Genomic DNA, 27531 nt, shown 5'->3' with positions numbered 1-27531 from the left:
TGCTCAGGAGATGAGCAAGTGAAGAAACACCCCTCTATGTCAGAAATCCATCTCATAGCCGCCACCGGGTCTGGGTCCCATCAAACTCTGACAATTTTGTATTGTTGAACTCTCGGAACAGCAAAGCAACACCACCCTGCGGCCTCGCGACAGCAATAGCTGCGGTGGCCGCTGCAACAGCAGCCTCAAAAAGAGCAGCATAACGCTCGTCGAAAGTCTCAATCAACGTGGTCTTAATAGACCCGAACATCTCTGGTATCTCTGTCGTGATGGCCGCAACCACGTCCTCATGGATGATCTGGCGGATCTCCTCATCACTGGCCCCACTGCTCTCAGGCATAAGACGTGTCCTCACCATGATCTACCTCTGAAATACAACATACGATAAATTAGAATCCATTCGAGCATACTCACACTCGACAACTCATTCCTCTTTGATCCTTGGCATTCCAAAGATTCTTACTTGGGTTGTACACCGCCCCGGTGCTTTCAGTAGTATGGGCCCAATACTACTGTCCGCACCGTGTCAGAATACACCCCAAGTCCTCTTCTTCGGATCCCAAATCCCAAGTACTCTATTATGCATAATCCACTCTCTAACAGATCTCTCATAAGTCCCTCGCTGCTACCTACTCACTCTCAAGCATCTCATAGCAGCTCATCTCTCCCTAGGCTAAGGCATCACAAATCAGACCACTCTAGTCCTAATAGGAGTACCTAGCCTACTCTAGCATGAGAATACATCATATCCATATCATTATCACATAACATGAGGGTATTTTAGGAAATCACCGTTCGGACGCGGACTGATCGTACACATAAATCTGCTCTACGTTTTTCCAAAAATATTTTACTCTTTTTGAAAATACTTCTCAAATCCTCAGTTTGAGTTCAAATACGCCCGAAGGTGTACTCGAATCCCTCAAACCAAGGCTCTGATACCAACTTGTAACACCGTAAATTTCAAAACAATTTTTCGCATTTTATAAAAACATAATTCATTTAATATTCATAAAAACATCATTGTTTGAAACTCAATCCATGCAATATAAAAATACCAAGATCTCATAACATAAAAAATCTCGTGTGTGTGTACTGATCAAGCCGGTGCCTTCCCACGGTCATCACTAGTACCTGAAACAAATCACACCAAACACTGTAAGCACAAAGCTTAGTGAGTTCCCCAAAATACCACGCTTAACACATATTAGCCACTCGAGGCTATAACTCTGTGGGTCCGTGGACCCTACTCTGTGAACCCTCTGGTTCTATCTCTGTGAACCTTCCGGTTCCAACTCTATAAACATGCACAACATAAATCACATAGAAATAATGCAGTACAACACATAACATACATATAGCATACAAATACTCTGTCACATAACTCTGATTACCTACTCAAGGTAAAGTATAGTGAGAAGACTCACCTCGCGTATCTCGACAACTCGCAAATCCCGGAAATCACTCGCGCTTGATCCCCCGAGCTATAATCCTCCTATAACACAATATATCTCTAATTAACACTTTCACAACTAAGGTTGACTAACCCTATCAAGTCAACACTGGTCAACTTTGGTCCATGGTCAACAGTCGACCGGACTCGGCGAGTGCACTAGAGAGACTCGACGAGTCTATACGTGTTCACTGACTCCCTCGGATCCTCTCTTGACACGTCGAGTACTTCCCTAACTCGACGAGTTCCACCTGGCATGAATTGCGGGTCCACCACGACTCAACTCGCCGAGTCTCAAGAACAACTCGGCGGGTTCTGGCTTGACTCAGCCCCCTATTGACTCTCCCTGACTCACTGGGTCATCCCCCAACCCGGTGAGTCTACTCGCTGAACAATTTACGTGAAACCCCAACCCTACTCGCCGAGTCTCAAGAACAACTCGGCGAGTTCATGGCATGCACCAACTCTATTGACCTTCTGAGGTCAGATCTGCTTCCCCAAACCATAGATCTGGCCTTCCCAAGCATGAATGTCACGTAAAGTTCGAAACTTGATGCTTGTATAACCCCCACAAGGCATCAAAAGGAGATTTGGTCCCAAAGATGACAACCTAGGTCCAATAACTCCATAATAACCCAAAAAGCTCCAAGGGTTAGGGTCTCTGGACCTCTTTGAGTCCAGATCCAAGGCACAAACTCGAAGAGGGACCATTTGCTTCACATAATCACTCTCCAAAGGGGGTTAGAAAACCCTAACTCTAAAGATCAACCCTAAACCTGAAGGAGGTTCGAACTATTACCTCAAAATGAAGCCTCTGGACTCTGGATCTGCTGGAATCTCACCTCCTCCTTGCTCTTACCACCTTCTTCTTGCTAAACAAGGAATACAAAGGCCCAAAAGTGACTTCCTCTCTCCCAAAACGATTTAGCTCTCTTAGGGTTCTCTCAAGGGACTGGTAGCCGAAATGGAAGACTATAAGTGCCTATAAATAGGCTCCAAACCCGGGGAATTAGGGTTTCATTAAACAGCGTGGACTCGCCGAGTCCACTTTTGGACTCGCCGAGTCCAGACGCGAACCCGCGCCCATAGCCGCGATCATACTCGGCGAGTTTGAGCTCCAACTCGTCGAGTCTCCTCACAAATCACCAAAATTATAAGAATGAATAATACCTGGGAATCCGGGCTGTTACATAAGTATTTTAGTTGAGTATTGTAGAGTCAAGTGCCTTTGTGAAAACATCAGCAATCTCTTCATGAGTATGGACAAAAATTAGTTCAATGTTATCTTTCAGAATGTGGTATTTGATGAAGTGGAATTGTAGTTCAATATGCTTGGTCTTGGAGTGTTGAATAGGATTGTGAGAGATTGCTATAGCACTTTCAGAGTCATAATAGATTGGTATCCGTAGCATTCGGTAACTGTAGTCCAATAGTTGTGTTTTCATTCATAAGACTTGAGAACAGGAGCCGACTGCGGCCACGTATTCAGCTTTTGCGGTAGACAATGACACACAATTTTGCTTCCTTGAGGACCAGCGGACTAATCTTCCTCCTAGAAAATGACATCCACCTTAGGTGCTCTTATGATCAAGTTTGCATCTAGCATGATCCGCATCTGTGAATGCTTGAAGACTGAAATCATTCCCTACGGGGTACCATAATCCTAGAGATTTGCTTCCCTTTAATTACCGTAGGATTTGTTTGGCTGTGTTCATATGAGACACTTTAGGATCCGCCTGGTACCTTGCGCATACACCCGTTGCAAAGACTATATCTGGTCGGCTAGCAGTGAGGTACATTAGAGAGCCAATAATACCTCTATAAGACTTGAGATCAACAGATTCACCTGAGGGATCAACAAATATCTTATAACCGAAGGCCATGGGGACCTTAGCCGAAGAACAATTATCCATTGAATATTTCTTCAATAGTTCTGAGGTGTATTTTTCTTGATGAATGAATATCCCTTGAGGGACTTGTTTCACTTGAAGTCCTTGAAAGAAATTAATCTCTCTATTCATGCTCATTTGGAACTTGTTGGTCATGAGTTTTGCAAATTCATCCACCATCTTTTGATCAGTTGAGCCAAAAATGATATCGTCCACATATATTTGTACAAGAATTAGATGATCACCATTTGCTTTTCGAAATAATGTGGGATCAATCACTCCTCGTTTGTAACCTGAAGAAACAAGAAATTTAGATAGAGTCTCATACCATGCTCTAGGGGCTTGTTTTAGACCATAGACTGCTTTTTCAAGCTTGTAGCAGTGGTCTGGGACTTCAATGCTTTCGAAACCCGGAGGTTGATGAAGATAAACCTCTTCTTTTAATTCCCCATTGAGAAAAGCACTTTTTACATCCATTTGATGAACTTTGATGTTTTTGTGTGCTGCGAATGCCAAGAAGATCTGGATGGCTTCCATTCGTGCTACCGGAGCATACGTTTCATCATAGTTAATGCCTTCAAGTTGACTATAGCCTTTGGCAACTTGTCTTGCCTTGTTGCTGACAACTGCACCAGATTCATCTAACTTATTTTTGTACACCCATCTTGTGCCAACGATGGTGTGGCCCTTCGGTTTTGGAACTAGCTACCATACTTAGTTTCTTTTAAATTCTTCTAGCTCTTCTTGCATTGCGAATATCCAGTCTGGTTCAAGTAGTGTTTATTTGATCGATCGAGGTTCGACTGAGGACAAGAACGTTGTGTAGTGGCAGTGATCGGATAAGTCCTTGGATGATCGAGTCTGGATTCCTGCGGATGTGTTACCAATAATTTGACCTGGTGGGTGGTCTTTTGTCTATACATGTAGACGGGGTTGAAGATGATCAGTAACTGCGGTGGAGGGAATGTCTTCAATGTCAGAAGACTTTGCGGTTGGGGATAGCAGTTCCCCCTGGATTTGAGAACATCTTGTTGAATTGTCTTGAACTCGGAAGGCCGGATCAAAATTATTTTGGGCAGATGGCGAAGGTTCCCCCTGGAATGTAGAAGGGAGATCGCCAAGGACCTACGAGTGTTCCCCCTGGATTGCGGATGGATGGGTAAAGATTCTTGAATCTTTTCTTGTATCAATGTTTTCTATGTTTTCGTCATCCGAATCCGAAGAAACGTTTGATGGTTGAACCTCTTTGCGGACTGGAGCTGAATCTTATAGTACTAGAACCTCGACAGTTGTTGTTTGGTATGGAGTTGAATTTTCCCCCTCAACCGGCAATGTGGAAGTATTTAGCGATACTTATTCGGACGCAATGGGACCAGATACTTCTGCATCTTGTTGTTGAGCTTCTAGAGACACGAGAACTTCGGATAGCTTGGTTGTATCTACCGGATCAAAGAGATCGTCATAGTTCACTTCAACTAGATTTAATGGACCTGAAGTGGCAGGAATATCACTTTCTAGAATTGATGTGGTTTCAGATGATGGGGCTGAGTTGCGGATGTGATGGTCATCAAACTTCACATCGAAGCTTTCAATTATTAACCTTGTGCATCTAATGAGAACTCCATAAGCGACTTTGTTAGTGGAGTAGCTAAGGAAGATACCTTCATCAGAGTTCGATGCGAATTTGATCAAGTGATCTTTGTTGCTGATTACGAAGCATCTACACCCAAAAATATGAAAGAATCGAACATTTGACTTGCGGTTGTTAAGATCTTCATAGGTTGTTTTGTTGAGACGTTTGCACACAATGCTTTGATTTTGAACAAAACAGGCTATGGCCACTACTTCGGCCCAGAAGTAAAGAGGACGGTTTGTAAAATTTAGCATGGATTTGGCAGCTTCTACTAGAGTGTGGTTTCTTCGTTCTAGTATGCCATTTTGTTGTGGTGTGTAAGGAGATGAGAAGTTGTGTGTAATCCCTTTGGAAACCAAGAAACTATTTAAAAGATGATTCGTAAACTCGGTTCCATTGTCACTTCGGATATGTCTGACTGGTAATTTGATTTGAAGTTCAATTTCCTTGATGAAGTTGATCAACACCTGCGGTGTTTCTGACTTGAGTCGAAGAAAGAAGACCCATGTGAAACGTGTGAAGTTGACCACAATAACCAATATATATTTTTTGTGATGAAGACTGGCTACTGTAGATGGACCGCAGAGAGCAATGTGTGAAAGTTCCAATGGTTCGGAGATTGAGGAATCAATCACCATGGGATGACTTGCCTTGAACTACTTTCCACATTCACATGCAGGACAGAGGGTATCATTGCTGAACTTGAGGATTGGAAGACCTCTGACTAGTTCTCCAGTGACCAAGTTGTTTATGTATCTGAAGTTAAGATGTGCGAGCTTGCGGTGCCATAGCCAGCTGACTTCGGATACGGCTTTGGATAGAAAACATAACAGTGGTTTGCCTATGATCAAGAATACATCCAGAGGGTACATAGTACCTTCGGATCTGGACTTGATCAGACAAGTGCTTCTATCGCTTGTCATTACATAGCAAAATTGATCATCGAATTCAACACGATGGCCTGCTTTACATAGTTGACCAACATTGATGAGATTGTGTTTAAGGCCTTCTACATAAGCAACTTTTTGAATAGAGAAGTTTCCCGTAGTGAGAACACCGTAACCTTGGATTATTCCATGAGGATTGTTCCCAAAAGTGACATTTCCACCGTTGCAAATTGGCCTGAAGTCTCGAAGGTATTCTAACATTCCCATCATGTGCAAGGAGCAGACACTATTAATTAACAATTCTTCTTCTTGTTCTTCCTTGCACAAGGCCTGAAAATTACATGGTTAGTTTAGGCATCCAAACTAGTTTGGAGCCTTGACAATAGATAAGCTTCTGATTGATGCAAGAAAAGAGGTTGAAGGGACTGATTTAGTGACAACTTTTAATCCTAGTCCTGGGTATTTGTGAGTTTTTGGAGTGTAGTGCCTTGTTGAAAAGTTACGAGGTTTCTGAAAAGTATCAGTTTTGACATTAGAAAACTTTTTCTAACAATTACATTGACATTCACATGCTGAAACTTTGTCTTTTGCTTTGGCACTTTGTTTGGTCAGCGGTCGGAAGGGTGTAGTTGATTTGTGACTCGTCCGAGGTTGGTTAGATTTGACACGTGAACTGTTGGGTTTAGAAAAGGTTTGTCTCGAAGGAGATGTTGCACGTGTAGATACCTTGGACCTTTTCTTGGGATTTGGTAAAATGCCTTTACATTTGTTGAAACTTTGATGTGAGTTTAAACGTGTTGGAGTGGGTAAGATACCCTTCCATTTTGGATCATCAAAGGAATAGATTTGAAAACCATTGTTTTGAAAAGACCTTTCTTTCTTTTGGGTTTTGTCAGATGAGTTAGGAATGGATGCTGAAACTGTACATTCCTTTTTTTGTGGTTTCTTGATGGGAGAGTTTTTGAAAAAAAGTGAGCAAAAACAAACTTTTCTGGACTCTTAGATTTTGGAAATCTGGTATGTTTTTTGTTTTTAGAAAAAAATTTGTCTATTTGTGCCTTGAGAACGAATATCCTCTTCGAAAGCCTTTTTTTCTAAAGTTTTTGGAGATCCCAGTCATAAGTGTTTAACTACGGTTTTCTGGAAGCCTTTGAAAAATTTTGACACCGAGAACTTGACTCATAAGAACTTGAAATTTCAGGATTTTGAGAACATTGACCTACTTCAGAATTTTCTATGGGTAGTTCATGATGAATTGGTTGAAGTGTCACAGAACCTTTGATTGTGGATTTTGGTAATGAAGACTTAGCTACCGTAGCATAAGTCTGTGTTGTGATTGGAATGGAATTTTTCTGAGAATCATGACAGCAGTGAGAAGCACTACGGTCTGAGGACAGGGGTGGAAAGTCCTGTAAGACTTCGGGCCTTTTATGACAATTTCTTCATCAACAGTAGATGAGGTCTGAGAATTTGGACTGATTGTGCCACAGATAAGAGGTTGATCACATGTGTGATCCGAAGCCTTAGGCACAATTTCCTCAATGATACACTTATTACTAAGATTATGAAGTCTACCGAAGTGTGTTCTGATATCTTCAGGAAAAGTCTTGTCCTTGACAGGAAAATGAAATTCTCGGTCCGGAGGGACATAAAGTCGATCTTTGTTAAACCGGGGTGAGGAATCCTCTGCGATAGGATATCCATTGGACCAACCCCAATTGTATTTATTGTCCACAGTTCCATTATTAACTAGATTTTCAATAGCTTCACTTTCATTGAACAATTTTTCTATTAAAAGATTTAAACGTACAATCTCACTCTGAGCTAAATCTCTTTGGTTCAAAGCTATTTCTAGTAGGATTTCACTCAACATTCTTGCATCTTTTTCTAACTCTAAATCTCTTTCTAACATTTCCATTTTGAGTCTTTTGTTGTCCAGTCGTCCTCTCACATGAAACATCTCCTGGGACGCTATGTTCTTTTCATCTAAGGCTTTGTTGTAGTCTGAAAGGACAACAACACATGTGTCATTAAGATTGTCTATGTAAGGTTGACAGTCATGCATGCTATAATTTAGAGTTCGGATCATGAGTTTTACCTGATCGACGACGCTTAGAGTTCCATCCTTTTCCATGTAGCAGTAGTTCCTTTCCAGCTTTGTAGAGCCATTAGCATTAGCAATTGCTAGCATACAGATCTTGACTTTGCCTTTGATGTTGTTATTGTTTTCTTTTTCATCTCCGGACGACCAAACTTGATGGTCTCTTTTAACATGAGCCACATATGCCCTAGCCTTTTCCTTTTCCTCCAGTTCTTGAGCCATTCTAAGGTAGAATGCTCTATCTTTCACTATGCGGCTTTGCAATCCTTTGCAAAATGATTCTCTTTGTTGCACTTGTGACATATAACAACATCTCTTTTGTCTTCTGAAGGGGTACCAGAGTAGGAGTTTGAATGGAGTGCGGTGTTTCCTTTGGTTGATTGTTTTGAGATTGAGGTTGTGGATGTGAGTTTTTAGGATAACGAGGGTGACTATTTTGTGGATTGAAGCTATGATTGAAAGGTGATTTGTTGAATTGTTGAGTTTTGTGAAAAGAGTGAGGTGGAAGTCGGTTGAACTGTTTACTAACTAGAGCAATAGCTTTCTGAAATTCTTCTTCATCATCATACTCTGAATCTGCTTCATATGACTGTGGTGTAGTGTCATATGAGGAAGAGTAACACTGGTTGTGAGGAGTTTGTGCTACAAGAGCAAGTGGCCCTCCGAAGTCAGCACAATCTTTGAGCACGGTGGATTCTTGTGCTTGCAATTCTCCATACAACTTATAGAGAGATAGGGAATGTATCTTTATGTCTCCTTGAACTATCATTTTGGCAGTAGTCCAATGTCTTCCTAAACCGTTGAGAAATTAAAGGTTTATTTCATGGTTACTGCGGATGGTGCCAGCATTTGATAACTTAGTAACTATCAGGTTGAATCTTTTGAAGGAGTCCTTTAAACTTTCACCAGCTTGAGCCTTGAAGTTGTTGAAATCATTTAGTGCAGTTGTGAGCTTCTTATCTTGAGCTTGTTCTGAACCTTCATACAAGTTCTTAAGAACGTCACATATCTCTTTTGCTGATTTACAGTTGATGATGATTTCGAAGTTGTTAGAAGCAACTCCACAAGAGATTTCATAAAAAGCAACAACATCATTTTCCATTTTATCGAGATCATCCTTGGTGGGACGGTTCAAGACTGGTTGTCCTCCTCCTAGTCTGGCTGTGGCGCCATCAGTTTGAACAGGTGTAAGAACAGGGACATCTGGTCCTTCTTCAATAGATCGCCATACATCTCTACCAAGTCTCCTTAAGTATCTTTCCATTCTTTGAGACCAGTGATGATATTCATTTGCAACCAATATTAGAGCTCGGTTTGAGCCACCAACACTGTTGGAAACATTGAGAGAAAGTGCTTGTGCCATTTTTGTTTTTTGGTTAAAAAAATGAGCTTCAGTGGTATAGAAGGCTTTTTGAAAAGATCAGAGTTCCGTTTGTCAAAGAGCAACCACTATGGCTCTGATACCAATTGTTAAGAAAAAAAACTTGAAACATACTTGACCAAATGTTAGAACAAGTATAGTTGCAGAATTAGTTAATCTCAAAGGATCTAAAAAGCTCAACAATAATAAGTTAATATATTAGATGGTTAGATAGTTAGTTGCGGAAAAGTAAAGAAACATAAATGACAGCACGTGATATATCAAGTAAACACATAAGTTGATTCATAACATGGAATGCATTCAAACCAAGTTAGTGAGTGAGATCAATCTTAGTGATAAATTCATGAATGACTTGCTCCGAGGAGTATTGCTCAGTTGTGTTTGAGAGGATTTTTGAGAGTAAGAAAGATATGAGATGTGTAAGAATAACTTGAAGATAATGAAGAATTAGAGATGAGTAAAGAGAGATTTGTATTAATTCATAAGAAGTGAGCTCTATTTATAGAGACTCGAGAAGTACAAGTGATTCACTCTCTAAGAGTAGCCATGCAAGGCATATTGGACAATAGAGAGTATTACAGAAAGATAGATAAAAAGTAAAGTAAGTACAGAAAGATGACTACGGTAGCTTTAGATGACTTCGGATGACATTGAAGGAGTTTGACTGCGGATGCATGTAGACTGCAGTAGACAAAATTAAGAGGTTCACTTCACGTATCAACAGAAAGCACCCCCAAGTTATGAAAGAATGTTTCGAGCAATAGGTTCAAAAAGTAAACACTTCATGAAAAACATTCAAAGTTATAATTCAATGTTTTCTTTTACGTCAACGGGTGGTAAAATTGATTCTTCAATCAATAGAGGAATCGTTCCATACATTTTTAGACAGGGTGTTCAAAATTATCATAGTATTGGAAGCCTTTTACCAATAAAAGGAACGGAACCAAAGTTCTTTCAGTTATACATTTATGATACTGAGAACGAAATTTCATATAGACAAAAATGCTTTGGGTATTTTCTCAAATTTTCTATTCATGATTAATTACAATATTTTTATTTTTTTAATAATATTATGTATAAATTCAATTTCTTTAACAGGGAAAAGGATCAATCAATATCAATTGATAGTGATATTATTGAAGATATTAAGCTGATGTCGGATTCAAATAATGTCTTGGTTAGATCTTATAAAATGGTAAGAGATACTTTTATGAAAAATCCAGAAGTTGATATGAAATTATGACTTATCGGGAGAAGGGAGTAAGATGGAAGAACATATAACCTACCAACTGCTTTTGAGGTTGCCGCTTTAATTGTCAGTGGCATTTCCGATTCAATTGACAAGAGGGATATTGTCATTCAAACAAAAACTGGTTCTCTATAACGTATCAGTGAATTTCATCCTTCATACCTTCCTCTCCAATATCACTGTTATTTCCATATGAGGATGATGATTACGGTGTTGACATTCTTCGTACAGGTGTGTCATTTACGACCAAAATCAAGCGGGCGAAATGTACAATGAGAGAATATTTCGCCTATAGAATTCAAGACAGAGATCATTCGTTCTCTCTCATTTGTAATTTAAAAAGGTTGTTTCAACAGTTTCTGGTAGATGCCTATACTATGATGGAAACGGAGAGATTGTACTACATACGTAGGCACAACATGTTCTTAGATGTGAGTCTTATGAGAATTTACATAACCAAAAAGCTCAAGAAACCACTGATATCTCCAATGTCAGCCAACGTGTCATATTACCTGCGTCCTTTACTGGTGACGCATGCTATATGCTGCAAAACTATTTGGATGCCATGTCACTATGTAAATGGTTTGTATATTCGGATTTCTTCATAACCTTTATGTATAATCAAATATGGCCAAAGATTAAAAGGTTTCTTAAGGATACTTCACTTCAACCAGAAGACATGCCTGATATATTATGTAGGTTGTTTAAGATCAAGCTTGATGCATTCATTAAACACTTAAGGGAGAATCACATTTTCGGCAAAGTTCAAGCATGTAATTAAAACTATATTTTTTTCATTATTTATAAAAAATTACTCTTATTATTGTATTTTTTATATGTTTTTAAAATCTAATCACATATATATATATATATATATATATAGACAAATTATTTTACAGATGTTTATACCATTGAATTTCAAAAGAGAGGTTTGTTGCATAGTCATATATGTCTATTTATGAATTCAGACAACAAGCTACCAACTGTTAAATTTATCGATCCGATAATTTCCGTCGAGATACAAGACATAATTGAAGATCCAAAATTATATTCATTTGTGAATGAGTTTATGATTCATGGTCCATGTGGAGCTGAAAATATGAATTGTCCATGCATGGTGGATAAAAAGTGCTCTAAAAGCTTTCCAAAACAATTCTGTAATCATTCATCTGTTGATCAAAATGATTTTTCGTTATCTAGGCGAAGAAACGATGGTCATTTTGTAGAAAAGTCGGGTGTCAGGTTGGATAATAGAAATGTTGTTCCATACAACAAATATCTATTGAAAAGATATCAAGCACATATTAATGTTGAATGGTGCAATCAGGGATCTTCTATAAAGTATTTGTTTAAATACATAAACAAGGGTCCTGATAGAGCTAAAGTTTATGTTGTACCAGCCAACAATGAATGTCAAAATAACGATGTGGTCGATGAAATAGTTAAATATTATGATTGTTGATATTTATTAGCATGTGAAGCATCATGGCGAATTTTTAAATATGATGTTCATTGCAGGTATCCTTCTATGGTTAGACTAACTTTTCATCTTCCTAATCAACAACAGATTGTATATGGTGAAGACGATGATATTGACTATGTTCTGGACAAACCTTCTGTTGCTGCTTCAAAGTTCACATCTTGGATGGAGTGTAATGTAATTGATAGTGAAGCACGAGAACTTACATATGTTGAATTTCATACAAAGTTTGTTTGGATATTAAATGGTCGGTTTTGGAAGCGAAGGAAAGTAGGAAAAGCCATTGGTAGAATTCATTCGGGTTCACCTAATCTAGGTGAAGCATATTTCTTAATGATTCTTTTAAATAAAGTTAAAGGTCCGACATCATTTGATGAAATTCGCGCAGTAAATGGTGAAACACATTCTTCTTTTAGAGATGCTTGTTATGCACTTGGGCTATTAGACGGTGACAAGGAATATATCGATGTAATTAAAGAAGCAACTCATTCTGGATATGGTTTTTATCTACGCTTCTTATTTGCTACATTGTTAATGTGTAATAGTATGTCTAAACCAGAGGTCATTTGGGAAAATACATGGGAATATTTGGCAGATGGAATTCTATATAACCAACGACAAAGATTCAAGTCTCCAGGTATTAATTTTTTTTTCTTATTTTTTATTTAAAATAAATTCTTTTTATTATTCAACACCCATTAAATAATTAGTAATAAAATTATTAAATATCGACCACATATTTTATAAATAATTTGATACTTTCGTGTAGAATTATCACTCGGTGGAGATGAACTTAAGAACTTAACTTTGTTCAAAATAGAACAAAATTTACTTTGAAACAACTCTGTAACGCCCCATTTATTTAAATAAATTAGTAAATGTAAGCCCCAAAATAATTTGTGAACAATTTTAAAAGTCAGGGGTTAAAAGTGTAAGTTCGGGATTAAATTAAAAAGGATTTCGGAGGTCAGGTTGCGTTTGGTAATTTATGGAATTAAATTGAAAGAGATTTCCAAAGCCAGGGTTAAATGGGTAAATTATGGACTCATTTTGAGAGAAAGGAGGATAGGAGGGGCTGATCCTGTTAATATGGAAATAAGTTAGAGAGCCACCGCGTATATATCCTTACGGGAACCTAGCTCTAAAGAAAAGGTTGCAGCCCCCAACCTCTAAGCATCGGTCGCCATTTCCCTTCCTTTTCTTCAACTTGCAGCGCAGACACCACCCTCCTTCTCCATTCTCCGATGCTGCCACTCCGTCACCGCCATGTGCATTGCTACTGAGAGCCGCTGCATTCCAGCCGCAACTCTATCGTCATGTCGGTCAACGATGAAGCCAGGAGCTGCCATGTTGAAGACCGCCATGCTGCTCCGGTGTGGTTGAGGACTAGGACCATCGATGGGCGTCGTGTTCGTTGTTATGTTGGGCGCATCGTCTCCTTGCCGCATACAACGTTCTCCCGTCTTCGTTTCATTCAGGTCGTTGATAGCGGTCACTGCCGCCACCGAGCAACCTTCCAATTACTTCGGTCGTCACCCATCACCGCCTTCTATTGCAAGGGATTGCATGCGTTTGGTTTGCTTTTTCAGGATCGAATGAAGGTTGGTACATCTCTTCTGATGGGTTCAAGCCGTGAAGAACCACTATAGCAGCCGGCCATGGTGGTTGTCACCGTCAACTATGCTGCTGCAGGCCCTCCGTGGGTCACCAAGGGGGTGGCTGGAGTTGCTTGACAAATTATAGCGTGGGTGGGTGTATTTTCCATTGGGTTTGTGTGGTGTGTTTAGTCTAGCCGGAAATAGCAAGGAAGCCACTACCACCACCGTGAGGTGGTGACTGCCGCCACAAGCCACCGCCGACCACCATGGTGTGGCTGTGTGTGTATTAGTTAGTGTGTGTATTTTGGATAAAATCCTTGTAATTGTAATTAGCATGGAATAATGAAAATAATAATAGTAACCACCACGGTAAGGTGGTGACCGTCGCAGCGAGCCGCCATTCACCACCACTACCCGAGGCGGTAGTGGGTGGTGCCCCACAAGCAAACCCTAATGGACCTAGCAAGACCCAAACAGGCTTAAAGACTTATTCGGGAATATTGGGCCATGTTTGAGTGAGAAACCCTAATTGTAAGTATTTGGGCCTTGGACTTATTGGACCCACTTTTGGGCCATTGAGATGGGATTGTGTACTAAGCCCAAATTTCTCCATATCAATTATCTAGTAGAGTAAAGGACTTAATGGATTAAGTCCTTAATGGGCTAAGTAAGAAAACCCTAATATTCACTTGGGCTTTGTGTTGGGCCATCCATGAATAATCAAATGGACTAGAGTAATTAGTTGGGCATTAAGGTAAGGCCCATATGAAGGATTGGGCCTAATTTGGAAAATTGAGCCATAGATGGGCCATAGTTTGGGCCTAGATGGTTGTATGATATTGGGCCCTTAGAATGAGACATGTTGGACTGGACTGAACAATTGGGCATTAACGGAAGTCCTTTTAGAGGTTTGGGCCCAATTTGGAAAATTAGGCCATAGTTAGGCCTTGGTCCATTATTAGACTTTTGGGCCTTTGGATTAGGCCTTAGGCTTGAGTCAAGATAAGTTGCGGGGTAAAGTAGTCTTTTACCCCAAGCATGGATTTATGAATATGTGTTAGAACCCAATTATTAATTGGGTGTTATTTTGATATGGACAGATCGAGAATCTGTCATCCAGCAGCTATGGTTTTATTAGCAGGACTTCAACATGTGAGGTGAGTTTCCTTCCATTAGGAACGGGTCTACGACCATAATGCCAGCCCGTTTAGTCAGCAGTACTTCCGGACATCGGTCCGATGCAGTAGTTCAATGTGCTTGATGTCTTTGTGAATCAAGCATGTCTTTGTGTTATGTGTTCCGGACTTCGGTCTGATGCAGTATGCAGTTTATGTGTTATGTTAGTAGATATGATTATGATATGCTATGTTCAGTCAGTTTCCGGACTTCGGTCCGATGCAGTTTCCGGACTTCGGTCTGATGCAGTTTCTAGACTTCTGTCTGATGTAGAGGGCAAGGCCCTGGTTAGTTCCGGACTTCGGTCCGATGCAGTGGGAAAGACCCAATATGTGTTTATATGTTATTATATGGTATGTGGTAGTTTGGGGGAGCTCACTAAGCTTTGTGCTTATAGTTTTCAGTTTTGGTTTCAGGTACTCAGTTTTCAAAATAGGAGCTCGGGAAGATTGTAGTGCACACACCATTTGTTCAGCCTGGGATGTTTATACTCTGATATACTTGACAGTTGTTATAATATTTTGAGATACATTGCTTATGATTTTTTTATGAGGCTTATTCACTATAGATTTTATTATTAAACTAAACGAAATTTTCAGACTGTGTTTTTGGGATGTTACAAGTTGGTATCAGAGTCTTGGTTTGAGGGATTCGGGCACACTTTAGTGTGTGTCTGAACTCAAACTAAGGAATTGGTATAGAAATTTTCAAAATGAAAATCAGTTTTTGTAAAAAGGGGGTTTTGAGAAAAGAAAAGAGTTTTAGAAAAAGCAAAAAGAATTTTTAGAAAGAAAAGAACTTTTAAAAGAGAAAAGGGTGTTGTACATGCAATCAACCGAGCTCAAGTAAGTACTCCCAAATTACCCATGCAAGTTTTTGTTATGAGTATCAGTTTCAGTTTCAGTAGAACAACATGCTAGAATAGGACTAAGGATCTAGGAGGATGCCTTATGTGCCTGCTATATATCGTCCAGTTTTATGAGAATTGCATGCTAGTATTAAGTTGATAGTAGTAGGATAGCCTGTTTAGGTTATGTCTGATAGTATGAGCCTAACATTGTATGCTAGTACAGTTTCTTGTTATGAGGATAAATTTGCTTAAGTAGTTTCATGTGTCTGAATGTTGCTTGCTTTGTGCTTTGTGGGACTCTGAGTGATGGGAGTTAGCCATTAGGTGAATACGTCATGTCACATGTGATCAGGGTTGAATAATATCGGAGTGCTGGATTTGGCCCTATTACACAGCTCTCGTCTCAGTCTAACTGTTGTAGGGACGAGTCTTTTACTCGAAGGATTATCTGAGCCTCGTCACATGTGATGGTTTTCAGGTGATGGCTAATTGGCATTACAAGGAGGCCTTCAGCAGCTGAGGACTGGTTTGGGTGGAGTCAGAGATTCCCCTGAGGCAAGCCTAGGATGAGAGTAGCAGAGATCAGTAGTAGTAGAAGGGACTTGGTGGAGTCGAGGCAGTACTTGAGGAAAGTACGGATAGATGTGGAAGGTAGTAGGGGGCCATACTATTGAAAGCATAGGATTCGTACTCGAATCAAGGAAGGCTGAGATAAGACCAAAGAACTTGTAGTGTGTGAGATCCCTCAAGTTTTGATGAGTATTATGATGATCGTGATTGTATATTTCCATGCATAGTGATGCTTAGAGGTAGACCAGATGGTAGCTCCGATGTCGATGAGGGATCAGGCTCAGACTTTGGAGCCGGGCATATTGATTATCAGATGAGGGAGTTCATTCCATCTGATAATTACATGCAATATCATTGACCAGACTCTTGTAATCATCAGTGTGATCAAGGAAGGCATTATAGAGATTTGTGATGAGAGGCCGTGTAACACCCGAGATTTTGAAAGCCAAGAAAGTAATGGAAACCCTAAATTTAGGAGGGACTCGGCGAGTCCAAGGAAGGACTCGGCGAGTCCGAACGGGATCCGGGTCGGGGAGTAAGTGACCGACTCGGCGAGTCGGCCAAGGTGACTCGGCGAGTCTAGCCTGTGCGAGGAAAACCCTAATTCCGGGAGTTGTATCATATATAAAGGGTGTTATGTCCCTCCCTCAGCCCCCATATCACTCCAGAAGACCTGTAAACTTTATAATCCGTGTGAGCTTCCATTATTGAGAGAATAGCCTTGGGAGGAAGAAACTTTGGAGAGAAACTTGAAGATCAAGAAGGTTGCTTCAAAGGAGAAGTGTGTGCTCGAAATCTACCTCAGTTGTGTTTATTTTGGAGGTATTAAGCTGTCATTTTCCCTTCTTTGCATCTAGATCTATTTTGTCATAAGATTTGGGGATTTTATGGTTGTTTGAGACCCAAATCGGGTTAAGGGCTTAGATATGTTGATGCCACTTCATATCTATTGTTGGGATGGTCTATTATGTCATAAAGCATCAGGAGATGAGTAGTTGGTGAAGCCCTTGTGTCCTTAAACCAAACCCTAATGTGTTTTGAGCCTAGATCTCTTTAGTTATACGTAAAGTTTGCAACTTTACGTAGGGATTGAGCTTTGGAAGTATGGATCTATGGATTGGAGTCCCTGCATGACTCAAAAGCCCTCTGCATGTTGGGAGATCTGAATGGACTCGGCGAGTCCTTTGAGTGGACTCGACGAGTACCATGAAGATGAGGAGGAACTCGACGAGTGGGATGAACAGCTCGTCGAGTCGGATGAAGATAGGCATGAACTCGGCGAGTTGGATGAACAACTCGGCGAGTTGGATGAAGTTTGTCGTGTGCTCGGCGAGTCTCTTCTTAGACTCGGCGAGTCAGGTCGAGTGGTCCCAAACCCTTCGAGTTAAGACTTGAGTCAGCGAGTCGAGCCAGGACTCAGTGAGCTGGACAGGATAGGAATCGGGAATCAGTAGACTCGGCGAGTCAGGGGCTGACTCGGCGAGTAGAGTCGCGAGTGGAAGGACTCTGGACTTATGAACTCGGCAAGTCAGTAGGGTGACTCGGCGAGTAGGGTTGACCTGGAAGGTTGACTTTGACCAGGACATTGACTTTGACCAGAGTTGACTTGGTTGACCTTTGGAGGTCAGTTAGACTAAGTGTGAGGTTGTTATTGGTAGCTCGGGGAGCTAGCGGAGCAGCAGTTCGGAGTTAGTGGTCAGGTAGCGGTCAAAGGGGTTAGCAGCAGTAGTTCAGCAGTATCAGGTGAGTTTCCCTTTGTATGAATGGGTCTACGGCCACAATGCCGGCCCATGTAGTTATGAGTAGAAGACCCGGGGGTTAGCCCTAGGCACAATATGCTAGTATGATATTTGGACGAGGTCCAATGATAGAGGGCGGGTGCCCAAGGAGCAGTTTATGTGATAGTTTATACTTGTTGTCTGTGTGATACTTGTATGTGCCTGGTAGGGAGGTGAGTGAGGGCGAGGTCCCGTATCTCACCAATAGCAGAGTGTGGATGGTGTTCCACATCTCAGTAGCAGCAGAGTAGGGGCGAGGCCCAAGTTAGGAAAGGAGTGAGGGTGGGCTGGGCCCGTACCTCACTATCAGCAGGGGTATGGACGAGGTTCCATGACTCATCAGTAGCAGGACTCGGGCGGGGCCCAGAGATAGGCGAGGCCTTAGAGCAAGAGTTGTTAGTATATGTTTAGCTTAGGTAATGTTATGTGATATGTTTATGTGCTATTATATGTTAGTGGGCGAGGCCCTGTGACAGGCGAGGCCTAAGTGAAACAGATCTGTATCCGAGCGGGGATCGAAGCCAGGCGGGGCCTGGAGCGGCGGGGCCGTTATAGCGGGCGAGGCCTGAAGTAGAGGGCGAGGCCCAGGATAGCGGGCGTGGCCCAGTATGTGCAGTATGTGATTTTGCATGGTATGTGGTATGGTGGGGAACTCACTAAGCTTTGTGCTTACGGTTTCAGTTTTGCTTTCAGGTACTTCCGGTAGCGGAGGGAGGAGCTCGGGGTGATCGCATGGCACACACCATAGAGTAGTCAGCCTGGGAATGTTTACTCTGATAATAAACATATGTTTTGAAAACTTATACTCAGATTATGTTTTGGAATGATGTTTTGTTTAAAGTAATGTTTTATTAAAAAGAAATTTTTGGTCTTAAATTTTGGATGTTACAGGCCGAGTGCATTATGCACTGAGATAGCAGTCATGACAGAGACCCGTACGTTGATGTTTCGTGCATTCAGAGTTTCTGAGGCTTTAGATTATCATGGGGATTAGGGACCCCATTGCTAGCAGCAGATGTCGCTAACACTTTTCATACCAGACGTTGTCTCGAAAGGAGAAAAGATCCGACTTACTTCCTATCTCTTGAGGGATAGAGCACGGGATTTATAGGAAGAGGTTGGTAGTGAGTTAAGTGATGACGCGGTTGATGCTATGTCATGGGATGACTTTTAGACTAGATTCTGGGCAGAGTGTGCTCAGGCGATTGAGGCGCAACAATTGGCGCAAGAGTTGTTAGATCTCCACCAGACGACAGAGACTGTGGCAGAGCTCACTGCCAAGTCTCGGGAAAGAGCTTATATGGTACCACAATATGCAGCAAAAGAGGAAATAAAGAAGGTAAGTTATCAAAACATATTGCAGAGTGATAGCAGAGAGATCGTGAGTATCTCGAGGTACAAGACCCAACATCATATGACTTCTAGAGCTTGAGAACGAGATATGGACTTGGAGCACATTGGTGAGAGGGAATCAGATCAGTTGCTTATATTGAGGGGTCTCTGGAGGAGACCCTAGATTTTGGATCAGCTTTTGAGAGACCAGCAGGTTTAGATTCAGTACAGCACTTGCGAGAAACTGCACAAGGTAGCCTTTCGTTCCAGGGTTTGAGTAAGTGTGACTCTGGGTTATCCTCTACCTGTGTTTGAAATATATTTTCAAGAGATGTCATATGCCAATTGCATGCCGAGAAGCATTAGCGAATAGTGATATAGCAATTCCCCAGATTACGGGATTCGGGAAGTACAGCGTCATCTTGGTTTATTCCAAGACTGAGGAGCAGCACGAGAAGCACCTATGGGAGGTGCTAGAGACTTGGAGGAGGGAGAGAATTTTTGCAAGGTTCTTCAATTGTGAGTTCTGGTTGCGCGAGGTGCAATTTCTTGGGCACCTTGTCAATCAGAAGGATATTCTAGTCGATCCGGCCAAGATAGAGGTCGTGATGCAGTGGCAGATTCCGAGGTCTTCAATTAAGATTCGGAGCTTCCTGGGTCTAGCGGGTTATTACCGGAGATTTATTCGGGTTCTTAGAGGTGGTGTGACCTTTTGGACGGACTAGTATTGAAACACTAGCGATGGTAAACATGGTTTTCAGTAGATTGGGCATAGAATGGTAAGAAGGATTGAGAGTCCTTCCAGTGTTGTGTGCCATAAGACGTTAGTTGAAGCAAAGTGGGGGAGAATCATCCAAGGATTCAGAAGTAGGAGTAGTTTTGAAACTGGGATAAGTTTCACATCCTTGTTTGGAAGGAAGACAACCTAAGCTGTTGTATGGTTTGAGGATAATGTGAGATGGAAGTTCGGAAAAACATGCCAATAAGGAGATCGTTTTCCCGTAATGTTTGCTAGCAAGCCTTAGGGAATCAGGTTAGGGATTCCTGTCAGGACATGAGTTTAGCTGATTGCGGTTCAAGCGCGTGTTCGATCCAGTATGGAGAGTGTTGTAAGTCTACGGGTGTAGCTGTAGCATTCACTAGCAGCCAGATAGTATTAGAGTGTTGTAAGTCTGCGGGAGTAGCCTTAGCATTCACTAGCAGCCAGATAGTGCTAGAGTGTTGTAAGTTTACGGGAGTAGCCGTAGCATTCACTAGTAGCCAGATAGTGTTAGAGTGTTGTAAGTCTGTGGGAGTAGTTGTAGCATTCACTAGCAGCCAGATAGTGTTAGAGTGTTGTAAGTCTGCGGGTGTAGTCGTAGCATTCATTAGCAGCTAGATAATGTTAGAGTGATGTAAGTCTGCGAGTGTAGCTATAACATTCACTAGCAGTCAGATAGTATTAGAGTGTTGTAAGTCTGCGGGAGTAGCCTTAGCATTCACTAGCAGCCAGGTAGTGATAGAGTGTTGTAAGTCTGCAGGTGTAGCTGTAGCATTCACAAGGTTGGTAGATAACATGAGTGCATTGTTAGGACGCGGGAAGGACACTAGTACCCACCAGTTCGGGTGTAGAAGTGGAGATGGAAATCCATGGATTGGATTTCGGAATTACCCAAACGGGTTAGATCTGGTTAAGCTAGAGATAAGATTGTAGAAGCACCACTACAGATATGAGAGCAAGGAAGCAGTGGATTGATTAAGGTCATTTATGACATAAGGCTACAATTGGTCATGTAGCAATCGCGTTTAACCGTGGTTGGTAACATTAGGATTCGACGCATGGACCCGATCGGTTGGATCAGGAGGTTGTTAGAGCCTCAGTGACATGATAACTAGTGGCAACTAGTTCCAGAGAAGGATTTTGTTCAGAAGTCGTGTGAGGCGACTAAATAGGGAGTCCTTTGGCTCCGTAGTCAGGCTGGAACCTGATATTTCAGATGAATGACGAATAAATTGAGACCTGGTAGGTCTCAGTAGATTTTGGAAAGCATCCATGTGGCAACATACAGTTTCAGGCAGTTTAGTGACTCAGGCAGTTCAGTGTTTTAGGCAGTTCGGTGTTTCAGGCAGTTCAGTATTTCAGGCAGTTCAGTGTTTCAGGCAGTTCAATGTTTAAGGCAGTTCAGTGTTCAGGCAATTCAGTGTTTTAGGCAGTCAGTTTTTCAGGCAGTTTTGTATTTTCCAGGCATATCAGTGTTTCATTCAGTTTTAGTTCTCCAGCAGTAATGGTATTTGAGGATCTCATGTAGGATAATTGTTGACTAATGCTTAGTCACCCATCGTAGGGTTCATCTATAATGATTCAGTATGAGTGGTTTGTCAGGAATCAGACCATCTCAAGACAGCAGATATCAGACAAAGTAGATGTGGACTGTTGCGAGGAATTCGTTCACCAGTGAAATTTAAGGCTTTGCAAAGATTGGTCATGGCTACCCTGAGAAGGCTAGGGTGTGCCCATGATGGTGACCATATCACTATAGTGTTTGGGTGTATAAGGAATGGTAAGAAATGATTTCGAGGACAAAATCTATTTTAAGTGGGAGAGAGTTGTAACGCCCCGTTTATTTGAATAAATTAGTAAATGTAAGCCCCAGACTAATTTGTGAAGAATTTTAAAAGTCAGGGGTTAAAAGTGTATGTTCGGGATTAAATTAAAAAGGATTTCGGAGGTCAGAGTGTGTTTGGTAATTTATGGATTTAAATTGAAATAGATTTCCAAAGCCAGGGTTAAATGGGTAAATTACGGACTCTTTTTGAGAGAAAAGAGGATAGGAGGGGTTGATCCTGTTAATATGGAAATAAGTTAGAGAGGCACCGGGTATATATCCTTACGGGAACCCTAGCCCTAAAGAAAAGGTTGCAGCCGCCAACCTCTAAGCACCGGTCGCCATTTCCCTTCCCCTTCTTCAACTTGCAGCACCGCCACCACCCTCCTTCTCCATTCTCCGATACTGCCACTTCGTAGCTGCCATGTACATTGCTGCTGAGAGTCGCTGCATTGCATCCGCCGCTCTATCGCCATGCCGGTCAACGACGAAGCCAGGAGCTACCATGTTGAAGACCGCCATGCTGCTCCGGTGTGGTTGAAGACTAGGACCATCTACTGACGTCGTGGTCGCTGTTGTGTTGGGCACATCATCTCCTTGCCGCAGACAACGTTCTCCCATCTTTGTTTCATTTAGGCCGCTGCTAGCGGTCGCTGCCGCCACCAAGCAATCTTCCAACTGCTCCGGTCGTCATCCATCACCGCCTGCCATTGCAAGGGATTGGGTGCGTTCGGGTTGTTGTTTCAGCATCGACTGAAGGTTGGTTTGTCTCTTCTGATGGGTGCAATCCATGAAGAACCACCATGGCAGCCGGCCATGGTGGTTGTCCCCGTCAACTATGCTGCTGCCAGACCTCCATGGACCACCAAGGGGGTGGCTGGAGTTGCTTTCAAAATTATAGCGTGGGTGGGTGTATTTTCCGTTGGTTTTGTGTGTTGTGTTTAGTCTAGCCGGAAATAGCAAGGAAGCCACTACCACCACGAGCCACCGCCGGCCACCATGGTGTGGCTGTGTGTGTGTATTAGTTAGTGTGTATATTTTGGATAAAAGCCTTGTAATTGTAATTAGCATGGAATAATGAAAATAATAATAGTAAACACCACCGTAAGGTGGCCGCCGCCGCCGCGAGCCACCATTGACCACCACTACCCGAGGCGGTAGTGGGTGGTGCCCCACAAGCAAACCCTAATGGACCTAACAAGACCCAAATGGGCTTAAAGACTTATTCAGGCCTATTGGGCCATGTTTGAGTGAAAAAACCCTAATTATAAGTATTTGGGCCTTGGACTTATTGGACCCACTTTTGGGCCATTGAGATGGGATTGTGTATTAAGCCCAAATTTCTCCGTATCAATTATCTAGTAGAGTAAAGGACTTAATGGATTTAAGTCCTTAATGGGCTAAGTAAGAAAACCCTAATATTCACTTGGGCTTTGTGTTGGGCCATTCAAGAATAATCAAATGGACTAGAGTAATCAGGTTGGCTTTAAGGTAAGGCCCATATAAAGGATTGGGACCAATTTAGTAAATTGGGCCATAGTTTGGGCCTAGATGGTTGTATGATATTGGGCCCTTAGAACAAGACATGTTAGATTGGACTGAACAATTGGGTCTTAAGGGAAGTCCATGTAGAGGTTTGGGCCCAATTTGGAAAATTGGGCCATAGTTAGGCCTTGGTCCATTATTAGACTTTTGGGCTTTTGGATTGGGCCTTGGGCTTAAGTCAAGCTAAGTTGCGGGGTAAAGTAGTCTTTTACCCCAAGCATGGATTTATGAATATGTGTTAGAACCCAATTATTAATTGGGTGTTATTTTGATATGGACAGATCGGGAATCTGGTATCCAGCAGCTATGGTTTTATCAGCAGGACTCCAACATGTGAGGTGAGTTTCCTTCCTGTTGGAACGGGTCTACGGCCATAATGCCGGCCCGTTTAGTCAGCAGTAGTTCCAGACTTCGGTCCGATGCAGTAGTTCAATGTGCTTGATGTCTTTGTGATTCAAGCATGTCTTTGTGTTATGTGTTCCGGACTTCGGTCTGATGCAGTATGTAGTTTATGTGTTATGTTAGTAGATATGATTATGATATGCTATGTTCAGTCAGCTTCCGGACTTCGGTCCGACGCAGAGGGCAAGGCCCTAGTTAGTTTCCGGACTTCGGTCCAATGTAGTTTCCGGACTTCGGTCCGATGTAGAGGGCAAGGCCCTGGTTAGTTCCGGACTTCGGTCCGATGCAGTTTTCGGACTTCGGTCCGATGCAGTGGGAAAGGACCAATATGTGTTTATATTTTATTGTATGGTATGTGGTAGTTTGGGGGAGCTCACTAAGCTTTGTGCTTAGAATTTTCAGTTTTGGTTTCAGGTACTTAGTTTTCAAAATAGGAACTCGGGAAGATTGCAGTGCACACACCATTTGTTCAGCCTTGGATGTTTATACTCTGATATACTTGATAGTTGTGATAATATTTTGAGATACATTGTTTATGATTTTTATATGAGGCTTATTGACTATAGTTTTTATTATTAAATTAAACAAAATTTTCAGACTGTGTTTTTGGGATGTTACAAACTCTACTCTCAAAAAGTTCACAAAGATGACATACCCAGATGTTGAATCCATTTCTTCTTCAAACAATCGACTTATCACCGAGGAGCTAGATTACGACATTCCCGTTATAAAGAATGATTGTGATCGTATGTTTCTTGTATTAACAAATGAGCAAAGTAACATTTTCATTAACATCATGAGTGTTGTTAAAGAAAATAAAGGAGGTGTCTTCTTCGTTAATGGTTATGGTTGAACGGGTAAAACTTTTTTTTTATGGAAGACAATATCTGCAGCAATTAGATCTGATAGTAATATTGTTTTAAATGTTGCTTCAAGCGCTATTGCTTCATTATTATTGTCCGGTGGTAGAACAACACACTCTCGATTTATACTTCCATTTGAACTTACAGAGGATTCTTTTTGTAAAATAAATCCAGATGGTAAGTTGGCTAGCTTAATAAGAAAAACCTCTTTAATAATTTGGGATGAAGCACCTATGGTCCATAAGCATGCATTTGAAGCTTTAGATCAAACTTTGAAAGATGTATTAAGGTGTGGAAATTCAAGCATCTCAAATATTCCTTTTGGAGGTAAAGTTATTGTCTTTGGAGGAGATTTCAGATAGATTCTACTTGTTGTACCGGGTGGCAGTAGACAGAACATTGTTAATGCTTCTTTGAGTTCTTCATATTTATGGCAACATTGCAAAGTCCATAGATTAACAAAAAAAAACATAAGGCTAACTGTTGGAAGGGATCAATCTGATACAGAAAAAATAAGAGATTTTGCAAATTGGCTACTGGATATAGGAGAAGGCAAACTCGGTGGTCCGAACGAAAGTGAAATGATTATCGATATTCTGTATGATATTCTCATTAATGATCCAAGTGATCCTATAGGTTCGTTAATTGAGTTTGTATATCCTTCAATTTTGTAGAAGTATAACAGTACAAATTATTTCCATGAAAGAGCGATACTTGCTCCAAAGAATGAAGTTGTTCAGGAAATAAACGACCCTTTGCTTAAGAAGTTTCCAAGAGATGAGGTTGAATATTTAAGTTCTGATAGCATATGTGAGTCTGAATTTCTCCATGATCAGTTTGATGCAAATTTATACTTTCCTGATGTATTAAATTGTCTCAAAGTATCCGGTCTACCAAATCATAAGTTAGTTTTAAAAATTGGTATTCCAGTAATGTTACTAAGACATATTGATAAGAAAAACGGGTTATGTAATGACACAAGACTACAGGTGATATCATTGGGCAAACGTGTTATCAAGACACATATAATAACTGGAACTAATATTGGAAACCAAACTTTTATTCCAAGAATGTCTTTAATTCCATCAGAAAAAAAAAATCCCTTCAAATTCACAAGAAGACAGATTCCTTTGGCCGTATGTTTTGTGATGACTATTAATAAAAGTCAAGGACAATCATTATCAAAGGTTGGTTTGTTTCTCAAAGATCCAGTTTTTTCACATGGGCAATTGTATGTTGCCTTATCTAGAGTTCAAAGCAGAGGGAAATTAAAATTATTAATTTTAGATAAAGATGGTAGACTCACAAATAAAACTTCCAATGTTGTTTATAAGGAAGTTTTTCACAATTTATAACAGACTTTTTTGTAGCATCTTTTAGTCATTATTAGAAAATCACACTTAATCCATCATATTATTTTATTTATTTATAATTACGTATTGTATTTTTTTATGTTAATTTCATTACACATATGGGTAAGAGATCATCTCTGTATGTTCAACGAGAATCATACACCAAAAATCAAGGTTTTAAAAATCTCCATTTGTAATTAAATACTTACCATATACTGTGTAATTAAACACGTACAAATCACAAAGTTATTAAAATATGCAATATTACAATTCATAAGTTTTCTAAATTAATGAAATATAATTTTATTATATAATTAATTTTTAAATTCAATTTAAAATTAACACCCGTGGGTTCCACGGGTTTTAACCTTATATATATATATATATATATATATATATATATATATATATATATATATATATATATATAATGATCATTTGAGAACTCATAATTTCCCGAGAATCCGAAAACTAAATGTGGAACGTTAGATCAAAAAAACAAATGACTAAGATCATTTGTGACATTTTTATAAATAAATAGAAACTTATTGGGGCGGGGGTATCTTAACTTAAAAGGGAAAGCGTATTATAGGAGAAAAAAATTAAATATTATCCAAATCATAGATCTGGAGAAAAATATCTCATTCTCTCTCCCTCTCCCTCTCTCTCTCTCTCTAATGGTTTAGCCTCTAACCACCAATGTATCTCTATCGATGACCACCGCCTACAACGACCTTCAAGATCGTGATTCATGACCACCGCCTACAACGTCCGTCAAGATCGTGATTCATGAAATATCCGTCACCGTTCCTTCCTTCCTCCAGTCGTTGCATCGTCTATTGATTGTGTCGCATCATCACTCAGACTCTTCATTGACATCTATGGATCCACAATCGATCCAAATTTTATCTATGGTAATCATTAATTGACATGAAATCTGAAATCCTCCAATGATCAAAGCTTCTATATCACAAACCTTCCAACATGTATTAACAATGACCATGGACGCAACAACGACTTCTCATGCTCTGTCAAGCGTGAAACTATCAGAGTTGACAATCTTAAAATTGAACCACAATTCTTAAGTGTAAGTATATATGTGATTATCCTTATGTACAAGCATGGATGCCATTCAATTATGTGTATGTTGTGCAGTTTATGTTAATAGTTTCGCCTGATCAATTATGAAATGTTGTACTTCCTTTGAATCCTGATCGGTAATAAAACTGAAATCGAATTGGTAAGGAAATTGAATCCTAAGTCTATTGGAGATCCGTGTGTTAGAAGCTATATTATAATCTGGTTCTGTAAAATTTTTCGAATGCATAGCGTTTGATTCTCATATAACCTGTATATGCTTCATATCTTACAATTTTAGGTTGTTAGTATTGAAATTATTCTGAAATT

The 27531-nt window shown here is 40.6% G+C and overlaps 1 protein-coding gene and 1 long non-coding RNA gene across 2 annotated transcripts; both read left to right on the top strand.

The window, feature by feature from the left end:
• The first annotated feature begins 22275 nt into the window (after nucleotides 1–22275).
• LOC128127141 (uncharacterized) lies at nucleotides 22276–25507 on the top strand. The gene is made up of 3 exons (XR_008225206.1): nucleotides 22276–22868; nucleotides 23789–23845; nucleotides 24324–25507. It is a non-coding gene; the product is annotated as an uncharacterized LOC128127141 (long non-coding RNA).
• Nucleotides 25508–25599: 92 nt separating this feature from the next.
• On the top strand, nucleotides 25600–26127 carry LOC122195196 (uncharacterized; the record flags this gene model as incomplete). Its single annotated transcript, XM_042896774.2, has 1 exon — nucleotides 25600–26127. A coding segment is annotated over one exon (528 nt), but the record flags the coding sequence as incomplete, so codon positions are not given.
• Nucleotides 26128–27531: the final 1404 nt, after the last annotated feature.

Source organism: Lactuca sativa, chromosome 7 (genome assembly GCF_002870075.4).
Source record: "Lactuca sativa cultivar Salinas chromosome 7, Lsat_Salinas_v11, whole genome shotgun sequence".
In the NCBI taxonomy this organism is placed as follows: domain Eukaryota; kingdom Viridiplantae; phylum Streptophyta; class Magnoliopsida; order Asterales; family Asteraceae; genus Lactuca; species Lactuca sativa.
The sequence above is the reverse complement of the archived record's forward strand: the minus strand, read 5'-3'. Positions and strand labels throughout refer to the sequence as shown.